Genomic DNA, 13,911 nt, shown 5'->3' on the forward strand with positions numbered 1-13,911 from the left:
ATTTCTCTCACCTACAAGGACATTTCTACTTTAAAAACAGCTTCATTTCATTGCAATCCACTTTTTACCCCAGCAAACTATGGTTTTTGAGAAAAAAATTAAAGAGCTATTTGTACAGTATACACAAGGATTTACAGCTTAAACATGCTGCTCCTTCTTCCCACTGTCCCTTGTCACACTTACTTCCTCCCTCTTCCAACCTTCTTTTTGAAGGTTCCTTTCTTTGGGACTCAACGCCTTTTCTTGGTGTGCCTGAACTGACTCCCTAGTGGCCACATTTCACACACACGAATTCCCCTCTAGCACACAAGAATGAGGTTCAGAGTGAGGCCCCAAGGACCAGCAGATCCAGCAGCCAAAGCAGAGATGGGGCACATTGAAACCTGGCGGCGGTGGTGTGAACGTGAGACTGATAACTGGATGCCACCTACTAATCGAGAGACATTTTATGTTCTCATTCAAAAAGCAGCGCCACTCCCCACTTGTTGCTTAAATGTGAAAAACTACAAAGGCAGCTGGAAGGAAAGTTCCTTAGGAAGGCAGTGGTCCCCAGGGCTCATGATTCTTCCTGGAAAGCATCTGGGAAGCTCTTGAAGGGTCAGAGTTCACTGAACAAACACACACACCCACAGAAACAGAACCCAGCACATCTCAGGGCACAATGAGAAGCGCATAATGGCATCAGGAGCCATTTTCTCTGAGCAGCAGCAAGCTTTGCAGCGAGTACTCCAAGGCAGCTGGAAGTGGCTCTCTATGAAGACCCAGCTTGTGCTTCAGATTTAGCTTTTCCAGAGGAAGGTCTCAGATAGAAATGCTCACAGACCTGTGGTCTCTATGTTTTCTTCCTACCAACTACAGTTGTGCCTTGGTACCCTCGGGAGACTGGTTCCAGGACCCTCGGGGATACCGAAATCCACAGACGCTCATGTCCCAAGTCCCTTATATAAAACAGCATAGTATTTGCATATACCTAATCACACCCCCATGTACCTTAGGCCATCTCTAGATTACTTACAATACCTAACACAATGTAAATGCTATGTAAATAGTGGTTATACTGTATTTTAAAATTTGTTTTTATTTTTTGAAAAATATTTTCCATCTGTGGTTAAGGATCTAGAGAGCAGATAGTACTCAAGCACACGCACCTTTATAAACGCCACTAATAACGGCCTAATATTGTAAAACTTTTACCCCACAGATATAAATCTCAATCCATTGGGGAGTGTTAGAAGCAAGCCCAAGGAAGAAACTGACCTCAAGTTTTAAATGTATCATCTCTATGTTATCAACAACTTCGATCATTTTTCTAATTATCGCTAAGGTTCAACAAGGGACATTAAGTCAAGTAATCGTGGAAAGTTCTAATTGTAATCAAATCAATTTCTCAATATCTATTAAAAAATGCACTTTGCTATGTTTGTAGATGCTCCAAGGAAATCTTCTGGCACACTAATTATTAGGCTACAAACTCATCCGGAGCCTTACAAATGAAACCCATGATAGAAGTTCTCAATAATATGGAATCCTTCAAGGCGGCGACTTCACTACGGTATCCAAATGCACATGTCAAACTGGCTGAACAGAATCATCCAATGAACCTAATTCAAGTAGTACTCTGACCTCCAGCCAACACACTGCACTGAGGATATTAGTTTTGGCCATCAAACCTAGAGTCTATTTTGCAGAGAATTCTTTATGAAAGAAAGCAGTACCACTGATTATATTTTACATGAACATTGGTCCATACAATGCAATATCACCGAATAAAATTTCAGTAACAGTATTACTGTACAAGGAAATCAGACAGCAGAAGGTGAAACTCCTCATCCCATCTTGTCCATAACTCTTCTGACTCAAGGCCAAGCAGTGGTCTATAGTGTCTGTAATTTTTCCTTCCTTCTGCAGTCTATATTGTCTGTAATTAACTCTTCCTTCCCTCCCTCCCTCCTTCCTCCTCCCTCCCTCCCTTTCTTCTCTCTTTCCTTCCTCCTCCCTTCCCTCCTTTCCCCTCCCTCCCTTTCCTTCCTTGTTCCTTCCCCTTCCGTCTTTCCTTCTCTCCTTTTCTCCCTCCCTCCCTTCCCTCTTTATTTCCTTACCCCTTTTCCTTTCTTCCTTCCCCTTCCCTCCTTCTTTCCTTCCCTCTCTCCTTTGTTCTTTCCTTCCTTCCTTCCCTCCCTCCCTCCACACATGAGAATAATGATGGGAGGAACTTAGACTGATCCTGGACCTAAAACACCTGGCCATGAGTGTGGTGTTTTCTCAGTGATACTGATCTATGTAGGAGAATTTCAACAGGTGTATCAAAACCACAGAAGAAATATCGAAGACCAAATGCTGAGCTACAGCGTAATACAGGGTTATGTAAATCCTCATTCAGTAACTGTATGAGATCACTGTCTCAAGGAATAGGTATAAATGATACATGAGAAAGAACAACTACTCTGAATGGCTTGGAGGCAATGGGAAAACCAATAACTTTTTTTTTTTTTTTCCAAGAGACAGGGTCTCACTCTGTTGCCCAGGCTGGAGTGCAGTGGTGCAATGGTAGCTCTTTGAACTCCTGGGCTCAAGTGATCCTCCTGCCTTAGCCTCCTGAGTAGCTAGAGGTACAGGTATGTACCACTACACTTAGATAATTTTTAGTTTTTATTTTTTGAGGAGATGGGGTCTCACTGTGTTGCCCAGGCTGGTCTTGAACTCCTGGCCTCAAGCCATCTACCTGCCTTAGTCTCCCAAAATGCTGGAATTACAGGCACCAGCCACCATACCTGGCCTAGTATCCTCACTGCTTTCCTAGATAATGCTGTCTCCTTCAATGACACGTAGTGATCAAATTGTGAAAACTCCATCAGGAAGTTTTAGAAGCTGCCATGTTTAGAGGGAGACGTGGTGGCTATCCCATGCAATTCGAGGTTCTATAAATTAAATGAATAGTGTCACTGTAGTCTTTTGGGGGAAACAGCATAGTCTAATTGAGACTATATATAAATGTATTTTAAGCAGTCAGCCTGAAGAGGGATGTAGAAAGAAAGAGTGGGAATATCCAACTAAAAATAACCGAACAGTTTCTGTTTGGCTATCAGGGTTGTGCCATTTAACTCTAAAGGCTGTATTTATTACTCCAACTGGTTTGTTTATTCTGACAATTAAGTTTTGTTCTTTGATACCTAATAATAATCGTAACTTCCACTTACTGAATGCTCACTACGCACCAGGCCCTGTGCTAAGCACATTATCTGTGTCAATGCCATTTATCTTCACTGCCCAGTGGGACAGGGTATTGTTACAATTCACAGAAAAATGAGGCACAAGATTAAGTCAGTTGTCCAGGACGCACAGCTAGGAAGCGGCAGGGCGAGGAGGGGAACCCCAGCGGGTCTGGCTCCACAGGCCTCCAGCACTTTCTGTCTGCCATGTACCAAGCAGGATAACCTGTGGAAGGGCCACTTGCCCAGACGAGGATCAATCGGTGCCATACAAACTAAAGTCGTTACTGCTCACTGACTTGAAAATAGGCACTTGAATTTATCGTTGTCTTCAAAGATTAAATTGTCCTTCAATTGACTACATCATACATCACACAATGCTATCAAGGAATGGCGGTAATGGAGCGGGTATTTAGGGTTCCTGGGCTTCCTTAGGAAAATCTCCGTTGGATCGCTGCCATTGTACTCCAGCCTGGGTAACAAGAGCGAAACTCAGTCTCAAAAAAAAAGAAAAATCAAGGAAAATCTCCGTTTAACACTTCTCTTTCCCTTCACTATTTCTCCCTCCCTCCCTCTCAGAATAAGAGGATTAGAGGAGAATGTTCCAAGGAAAACCTAAGGTATGACACTAGTATATAGTAAAGTTTGTTTCTGAAACAATCAAATCGGGTTACATATCCAAACAGGATCCCCTTCTAAGTAGCCCTGGTAGGCTATAAATGTATTCCAACAGTGCTGCTGCTGCTGCGCACAACTTTGGATTTCCCTCTTGTGATGGCATCCAGGGCCAATTTTGAAATGTGCAAAGAAGATGGTTACTATTTCACAGTCACACCTTTGAGATCAGCTTTGCTACTTATTTTCCTCAGCTCTGGCCTCTATCTTATCCATCAGATTCAGCATGAAATGACTTCTGGCCTCTTTCAGAAACAAAGTCCCTGTAAGAGAATCAAGATTTACTTCTGCCATCACCATCAACTATGGAAGAAGCCTGGAGCCCCTCGGTGGCGGCCACAGTGGCTCCTTCCATGGGGCTGCTTTCTTCATAGGATGCTCATAAAAATGTCTTCTTTTCTTCTGGGATTCAAGAGTGAGCAACAGTATCTTGTATCAGGTATGATTACAATAAAAATACACAAAATCTTTCAGTGGTAGAGTTTGGACAATTCAGCATGGGGTTTTCCCCCTCTATTTTTCCTTAATTCTGGTTGATATAACAAGAGGAGGAAGAAGGAGCAAGGCCTTGAAATGTTAATTTCCTTCCAGCTAACGTCTTTAACTGTTTAAGCTTTGGTATCTTACCTCTTTTCAAGATAAGAAAAGAAACCTAAACAGGCTCTTAAGCCTGGACTTTGTTTTTACTCTTGAGCTATTTAATTATGCCACAAAACTAATTAACAGCTAGGGAAAATCTAGAACTGTTATTTTCTTCCTCTATAAAGATCTAATTTAGTATTCCAGGAAGTCACTGAGGTGGGGGCACAGCCTTTACTCTGAAATGGACCCTGATGTGGGGTATACAGTAGCCTCTGAAAAAAAATGCATCCCCAGATTTTCCCCACTCTTTCCTATGTGGAAGGATATACAAACCAAAATTGACTCTGACCTATGTTATAGTTGGATTTCTTGATTTCTGCCTAGGAGGCAACTTCTTACATAGATAGTTCAATTTCTAAATCTGGTGGTCATGAAGTCAGAATCTTGGTGTGGGAGTAACTTCCCGGGAGGAAGTTAGGCTGCTTTAGAAATTGCATCAGTTCTTTCAAATCTCCTGCGTACTATTTAGAGTCCTGAAAAGTAATTTACTCTCGGATCCTGGTGGCCAAGAAGCTAAATGCAGCTCTTCATCTCAGAATAAGTCTCACCGCAAAACAAGCCACCACAGTACTATAATGGGGGCATCTGTTCTTTCCACACATTGAGATTGAAGGCCCCCCAGTGTCATCCTATAGTGTTGGGGATGCAGAAGTGAGCAAGGCATTCAAGGCCTTGGTCCTCAGGAGACACCCCCGCACCCAGAGGGTTTCATCAGCTTTGTGGGAGTCCATATCCAAATGGATAAGCCCAATGTCTGGTAAAGATGCACAGACAGCTGGTCCTGCTAATAACATGAAATTTCAATTTGGGTTCTTAAGCCTGAGGTTTGAGGGATTTACAGAAAACTTCAGTGAAATCATTTAGGCAGGCATACAAAGAGGCCATATATACTATGGGTAATGTGAGATTTAGAAAAGGGAGTGGTAGAAAAGGCAGCCAAGTATTACCAATGACATAGCTGACCTGGGCACGTAGAGGGGAAGTATTTTTAAAACTTTAGTTTACACCTGTAACAATGCATCATAGCACTCTTTCTCTAACCCACGAAGGAATAAAATGCCACTGACATTTGCCTTTCTTTTTAACAAGACACTGAAATCCCTGGCTTGTCGTGTGCTTCTCGTTTCTGTATGGTCGGGCATATGCTGGGCGCAAACTCCACCCCTGGAGAATAAATGGCATGTGAGCACCTCCTGCTTGAGAAACTGGCTTCACTTTAAAAAAAAAAAAAAAAAACAAAACATAAAGAGACTTAAAACATGTAAAAATTGTAATGATGCAGGCAGGAATCTGAGGAAATAATGTGCGGGCCACTACGAACTCACAGACATCGATGACGATGACTGACTTTCAATACGCTGACTCACCAGGCCTTCACAGACTGTGAAAGAATGAAAAGATGGAACTCAACTGAAGTCTTGCTAAGAACAGATGCAGGGCCTCTGTTTGAACAGGCAGTTGAAACAGAGGCAGAGATCCAATACACAGTAATTCTGTCCGGAAACGATGAAAGAATTCTGGTTAAAAATGCAATAAATGCTCACTGATTTAATTAAATACTTGAGTATTTTGCTTTATAACTTTTAGCTTCCAATAAAAAAAATCTGACCTTAATCCTTTATTTAAAAAAAAAAATGAGGTAAATGCTGTCATGCAGGCTGATTCCTACCTTTATGCACTGCCTTATCTTAATTGCTGTGAAAGCACATTTGGCCACAGTTTTAAGGCTTTTCTTAGAATTCCATTTTTGTTTATTTCATTTATTTCTTAGGATAGGAAGTGCAAGTCTATTTATAAAGGTTAAAAGAGCCTATCAGGTTTCTTCAACATACCAGAAAGAAATAGGTGATTGCTCAGGCTTCCAAGTTAATAGAGGAATGATACACTTTTCTAGTTCTACAAAAAGAAATCTCACCAAACTAGTAAACACAGTCACTTTTGGCTGAGAACCAGTGCATGCAAGAGGACACAATTTCCCAGTAACAGAGCTTAATCCTTGTATTAAGCATTTGTTATGGGCTGATTAAGCACTTCATGGACAGTAGTTGAAGGAAACATTTTGTTTTCAATTTTAAATGTGGTCTCATTTCATAGCAGGGCCTACAGTGCACGATGCATCTATAGGGACATGGACATTATTCACAGAAATAATTTTGGAAATATAAAAATGTAATTTAAAAGGCAGGCAGAAACAACTAAAGATCAAGGTGGCCCAAATAAGAAGGAAGAAATACTACTTCTTTTAGCACTTAGAAGAAGCAATCTATGTACAAGTCAGGGTATAGCATCTTGTTAAGAAAACCTTAAGGTGGAAGTCACTGGACTTTCCAGATTGGCCAGTTTTTGCACCTACAGAAGATGTTTCATCTGGTCACAGTACAAGTCCTGTTAAGAAGACTGCCAGCAGCCTCCAGATGGTTCTTACTAGTGGGCCCTCCTGTGATGGGGTCTTCCCCCACATCCCTCACCACTAGAGGTTACAAAATCAGGTTTGGCCTCCTGGACTGAAATAAGAGAAAGGCACATGCTGTCGGATCTCTCTGGAAAAAGCAGTGCAGCCTCCCTGCCAGGCAGCAGACCTCTTTAAATTAAGCATGTGGGGCTGGAGCACACCTAAAGACTATGGAGCTTAGGGGTTTTCCCCAAGTTAAGCAGAACAACTTGAATTTCTGTTTACACAGCCGGGGGCCTGGAAAGGATACTGAAGTGAGAAGAGAAAGCTGCTTATGGAATAAGCAAGATCAGCTGCTTCCTAGGGCATAGGGTAAGACAAACTGAAATCAAACACTGCTTATTTCTGTTGTGTTAACTTTACACCAGTTCCAAAGTTAGCACAGTGCACGACAACCAGAATGTTTTCATTCTTAAACTCTAAACAATACACACACAGAAAAGCATCCTGTTCTCATTCTTTTAAATTACATCTCTCATCTTTTGTTTAAATCTTTTAACACTGACTGTGACAATCTGGGCCTCTGTGTAGGGCCACAGTAACTGACAGCTCTGAAGAATGTGCAGGAGGTATACGTCTTCTCCCTGTGAGGGTATGCCCTGATTATAAATGCCATGTACTCTATTTCCAGGAGTCACAGTGGCTCGTGCATAGTAAATTTATAGACTCTTCAAATGGGACTACCCTCTCAACATAAACAGAAATAAATGAGCCCCATTTTCTCACTTCTGATAATGTCTAGAGGTATGAAAGGACGGTGCAGTTTGTGGGCAAGGCACTGTCACAACGCAGCTGAACTAAAGAAAGCACACTGTTTCTACCTGGGTTACAATCAAGTGAGCAAAGTAGCATGGGCTTTTTAAGATGAAAGTAGGCAGGATGGGGTGCACCACTGAAGCATTATCTAAGAGATTCTAGTCCTTCAAAAGCTCATCACTGAGATGTTATATGCAGGCATTTCTCTCGTAGAAAGCCAGCTGCTACATTTAACAGTGAGATGCTAGAATCTATTCGGTAACGTTACTAAATCAGCTACAATCTGTGTTACAAGAGCAGCAAGTCTACTGAATCAATATACACTTAAATTGTGTTTACTGTTTATAAGGTATTTCTGCATATGTACATTATATCCCTTAATCTTCTTGGTACTTTTGTGAAGCACAGCATAATGTTATTATTGCCATCCTACAGGTGAGGAAACTGAGCTAGGGTTACGTCAGATCACCAAAACATAAAGCTAGAATGTAACAGAGCTGTAATTTTAATGCTTTGGCTTCAAGGGAAGCTCCCTCTCCAATGCGCCTAAGTTTTTAATTTTAAGAAAATACATGGGAGAAGCAGTGGTGAAAAATGTTCCAATGAAGGTGGACAGTGCCATATCATTATGGTTTCAAAATGTGTAACACTAAGTTTTATTGGTTGTATAGCTTAAAGATGTCTGAATGAAATATTTACTATGTTTGATTCCTGGACTGAATTAAATACAAAATGGTCAACACAGGTTCCAAAGAGATGCTATATATCTTTAAGATACTAGTTTAGTAGAGTTATCTTTAAATAAAAGCAAAAGGAATAATGTAGAATAGACTGACTTGAGATAAGGCGTAGACATTTCCCTATTAAGGTTAAATATTATTTAATCATTTGCTAGTTGAAGATCACTGCGGAGAAGATCAATATACAGTTACGGTATCACAGCCAACTGAGAAGACACTGTGACAGCACGAGCTAAGCCAGCTCCATGTGAAAGTCCCACTTCAAATATTAGTAAATATATCCATATAAAAACAGCTAACTTCTAATCATACAGAGGTATTAATACAACCTGTAAGAAATTTTTAAAGTACCTTCTACCTATAAAAGAATTCATTTTCACAGATCCTTAAAGATATACGATACTAAAAAACACTTAAATAATATTAGATTAGAAGGCATGTAATCAGAACATCTTAACTTTGTTCACCTGGAAGTAATGAGCCACAGATATATGTATTTTATATAGCATCTAAATAAGTAAATATATATTTATATTATATATAATAAACACAAATTATCATCCAAAAATAACCTTCGACAAAAATTTCTGAAGTGAAAAAGATACACTGACTCAAGAATTTCTAGCCAACAAATGGCTCTAAAAATCTGACCTTGAAATATCTTCTAATGTAACACATAGTTATGAACAAATAAATACTTGCCAAGTCACAATTTTCAAAACGATGTTCTACATGCTAACACTTAAGACTTGGCCAACACGGGAGCTTTTTACTTAAGATCAGTCCTGATCAACTAGAGTGGCTTAATCAATCGGGGGACATACCTGAGCATCTTGACTTCCAAATGCAACAGGTATGATACAGCAGTGAGATGAGCTTGAAAATCCTAGAAATTAACTTAAGCTAGACTTTATGATCAAAGTCATACTCTTTCTTTGTAATATCTGACCAGGAATGACTGACCCCTGGACACAGGGAGGTTCCACTGAAAGACTCATGGTCCCCCTCCAAAAGCTGCCAGAGTCTGGCACGTGGTATGGGCAGAAGCATTCTCAACACAAACATTAGAGCATGGGTGGTCAGGGCTCATATGGGCATATGAGTATCCCCACAGGCACATGAGAGGTGTGGTGGAAGGGCTGCTAATTTACCTGTTTGCTATCCTCCCTGAAGTCATAAATAAAGACTTCATTGAAACACTGAGATAATTTTTGCTCTGGCAAGGTTTGAGAAAGGCATGTAACATGTAATCAGTGAAATGGCCATGGGATGCTTTAGAAACCAGTACATTCTTGCGTGGCTAAGTAGGTTGTAACAGACGTATCTGACGTTTACAAGGAACCACATATCAAATCTGTTTTCACCCATTAGAATTCCCACCAGACCTTTTATCTCCACCAGATTCATACTTGTCAATGTTTGATTCTTGTTATTTACCCTTTAAGCCATCATTATAGTTAGCTTATGAAAATCTAAGTTTGTATGTGCTTGTGCAGAAAATCAGAGTACCAAAAAAATGAGGGAATCAGAAAATGTTCCATTAAAATGAATGGGTAATTACTACTTAGGTTCTTTCTAGTAGAAGAATGAATTCCCTAATAATGGGTATTATAAGAAATTAGACAAAGCTGTTTGTTCACTTTTCAAAATTAGTCATTAATCCTATTAATTATGTCTATATTACATATCCTATTAAATTAGCACACATAATATGAGCCCTTCACACATCAAAAGAGAAGCACTATCATTGCACATTAGTGACTTGATAATTTAACAAAAGGAACACAAATATTTGTAATTAGAAAGCTACTTTTGGTAGGATCACCACTTTTCATTTTTCTTAGAGTAGGGAAAAAGGATATTTCACAAGGTGAAAGCATGCAAACTTTTTTTTTAACCACTAATAAAATAGGTCCCTTAATTGTGAGTTTGAGGTTTTTAGAAATCTGTATTTGACTAATTAGGGAGAACAGTCACCCATAGAAGAGTCCTGCAGCCAAGGTGAGGTCAGCACTGGAGGCTGGGGCGAGGTAGTCCGTACATGCTAACAGGGATACACAAGATCCTGAGAACAGACGATAATCTGGGTTAAAACTGAGAAAGCCTAAGCCAGGAAACCATGTGAGCACTGGGTTTTGGTGCCCACTGGAAAAACAACTCTGTGCTTTAAGACATGCTTCCTGATAGTGTGCTTCCATGATTTTCCTTTGCTCAGTGATCTCTGGATGATGATAAAGGCTCTGCCAATGAAGCACAGCTGGTAACTGCCTTTGGGTGTGCTGGCCAGGCTTGGCACCCTTATATGGGGACCAGGCTGACTGGAAGTCAGGGCCTCTTCATTGATAAGAAAACAGGCCCAAAAGGAAACTGGAGAGTCAGATAGGAAATCCCTATATCACAGTCATGAACTTGACTTCATATGTTCAGACACAGCAGGGCTAGATGAGAAAGGATGAAGGCCTATCTAACAAGGCTACTTGCAAAGTAAATATGATGCAGACAGAAGGGGCTTAATAGCTATTTCAATAATACAACAACACACATGAATTATTAAGATGAATGAGTGAATAAAGCACACGGTTGCAGTTCATCAAATGTTCAGTCTCTGGAACATGGTCCCCTGAAGGTAAGTCATAGGTTTATATGATAAAACTATACATGCATCAGTTTGGGACGGGGAGGGGAGTTGTGGAGGGAGAGAGAATCAGAATCAAAATGTCCCCTATACCATTATGAGCTCTTATGGACCACAATTTAGCAAAAGTGCTGCAGTTTAACCTAAAATCAAAATCACGAATTTGAGCCAAACTGGTCCTTTTTTCCCTACACCAATGAAGAATATATAATCTAAATGATGCAGGAATTGGAATAGAGAGCATGAAGGGAAATAAGAAGAAATAAAAAGGAAGGCTATAGAATACTATGATTTGCAGTTTCTCTTCAAAATTTTGAACTTGTTAAATTGGGTTTTGTGAGAGATTATTATCTACTATCATATGAAAACAAATTCACTTGTTGAATAATTTACTAATTACAAATTTACCAACTAAGTAGCCAAACACAACAAATTTACATAAAACAATCTGAGAATTTTCAACACATGAGAAATGTGCTTTTAGGTTTCTCCTCTGAAGGCAACAGGGGACTCCTGAGCTCTGGTTTCCCAAGTATGACACAAGTATCCCTGGTTGACTTGTGAACCATTTCCTTTGGTACTGAAGTTTTACTGCACTTGTATGTCTGAACTTAAAAGTTAAAAAGTTCTGATATATAACTATGGGGACACTGGCTATACTTTCCCCTTACCCAGTCTGAAATAGCAGCCAAGTTATAGCTTGCATTTAGACCTCACCAAAGGCAGTACCACTTTTTGCCTGAATTTTGACAACCATTTTGAAAAGGTAAGTAGCACTAAATTGGACACATGCATGGATATATTTTTGGCCCCACTTAGGAGCTTGAAAGCTTATGGGTGGTACAGAGAAACCACTGCTAAAATGTAGGGCTACCACATATCCAATATGCTTGGGACACTCCTGGTCTATGACTATTGTCCCATCGTAATTACTAACAGCCCCTTTTTACTCTTAAAAGCATCATCGTTTGAAGAATAAATTATATTGATGGTAACCCTATTAAAAGGGAGAATCTAGTTTTCAAAACAGAACCTTTATTACTCTTTAGCCATTATAGTTAGAAAATCTATGTAAAATTCCTAAGAACAGGCATTGTGTTTTAAAATATCTTTCCATCTCATATACCAATAGATGCAGAGTAAAAGACTCAGAGTGGCCCTGTCTAGTGGCTAGAGGTCACAAGATAAGGACAGGGAGATGCCCCCATGAGCTTCAATTATGGCCATGATTCCTCAGCTTATCTACTGGAAATGCCACAAAACTCTGTAGCCAGAAGATCTCTTTTATTCCCCATCTATCATTCCAGATATACGCAATGACTTGTGTTTAGGAAACTTGCAAAATCCCCAACAATAAATGCACAATATGTACAATTAGTACAGAATGTACGATTTTTCATTTGCTACTCTGATTATAGGTTCACTATCTGATTGAGATGTATCATTGTCTTTCACTTGACTTTGAGCTTTCCTGGATACAAAAGCATTAAAAGTGAGTGAAAGCCCAGGGAACAGGGGCTGTCCTTGATAGAACTGCCAGCTGTCTCAGTCTCACCTTTTGGGCTGCAGAACAGCATATGGCTTATGTCCATAGGACTAGTTTGGGTCCAGATGTTAGGCGCTAATATATATAGGTCCTCTGCTCACAAAGATGCATCACCACAAGTCACAAGAAAGAGAGGGCTTTCGAGTTACTCAGGCCTCACTCTGTGTGCCTGGACCATTGACAGGGACAGCAGGTTGAAACAGAATCCATTAAGTGTCAGAAGACAGGAACAACTGGGAGATTAAATTAATAGTTCATATTTAGTTGATCTCAAGGCAGCAGCAAGCTTTATATGCCAAGTGGACTCTAATATGAGACGTGGTGTTTCTATCTGGTAAAAAAGACCACTGTAAATAATAGGCTGGAGAAAGAGAGTCCTGAAATTGACAACCTGAACTGGGCAAAGGAGCCCAATAGAACAGGACAGGGCTATAACATTATGGCATTCTCAGAGAACATTTTTTTATTCTTAAGGAATCTCATCTTGGGAGCATGTCTTCCATACCTTTCTTCTGCTCAATGCTGCTACACTGGATCTGTCTGACATGTCAAGCAGAAAAAAACCAGTTTCAAAAATATGAACTGATCTAGGCAAATGGCTGTCAGTATAGATTTAGTGACCACTGGTAGAGATGAAGGATTTTTTTTTTCTTGGTCTTACCTATGCAGTAGGGACAACACTGGCCTTTTCTCAAGACAGGTCTTTCGCAGGATACAGAAGGGCAGGACTCAGAGAAACAGCTAATTACGCTATCGATGCAGATGCAGCTGGTACAAACGTCAGGCTTCCAGGACTCAGCTGCCAGGAATATATCCCCTTTATCATTTTTGCAGTAATTAGGTACGCTGTCATTACGGGATAAGGGAGGCCGAAAAGGTTGATCTGGAAAAATGAACATATAGGTCAGCAAAGAAGATGCTTGTTGGCCAGCAACTATGCAACATAGTGTGTTTCAAGCACACCCAGTCATGAAGGCCTTGGGTGCCTTCTTAAATAAATGATGCAGTAACAAATCAGAAAGTCTGATTCAGGAAGGCTCTTGCATTTTTTAACAAAATAACAAAGATCAAAAAAGATCTGTCACAGTTATGCTGTCAGTTGCTTACACAACATCCACTCTATCTATCTTCCTTAGCTTAATGAACTCCTGGTTTTCTCTGGGGTAGCCCCAGGACTTGGATTCCAACACATGTAAGTAAACGGGTCAATCCTCTTCCCTGCTTTCCTAGAATCCTTTGAAACTAGGGTGGGCTCC

General features: G+C 40.2%; 1 protein-coding gene across 8 annotated transcripts in view; it reads right to left on the minus strand.

The window, feature by feature from the left end:
- The window catches only part of CRIM1 (cysteine rich transmembrane BMP regulator 1), a 196,022-nt gene that overhangs the window by 13,289 nt on the left and 168,822 nt on the right, over positions 1 to 13,911 (minus strand). For all 8 annotated transcript variants that reach the window (XM_035272823.3, XM_002757863.7, XM_078349502.1 and 5 more), the window contains one exon: positions 13,317 to 13,538. In XM_035272823.3, coding sequence (XP_035128714.2) covers positions 13,317 to 13,538 — 222 coding nt within the window. The remainder of the gene's footprint in view (positions 1 to 13,316; positions 13,539 to 13,911) is intronic.

The sequence above is a fragment of the Callithrix jacchus genome, chromosome 14 (genome assembly GCF_049354715.1).
Source record: "Callithrix jacchus isolate 240 chromosome 14, calJac240_pri, whole genome shotgun sequence".
Taxonomy (NCBI): Eukaryota; Metazoa; Chordata; class Mammalia; order Primates; family Cebidae; genus Callithrix; species Callithrix jacchus.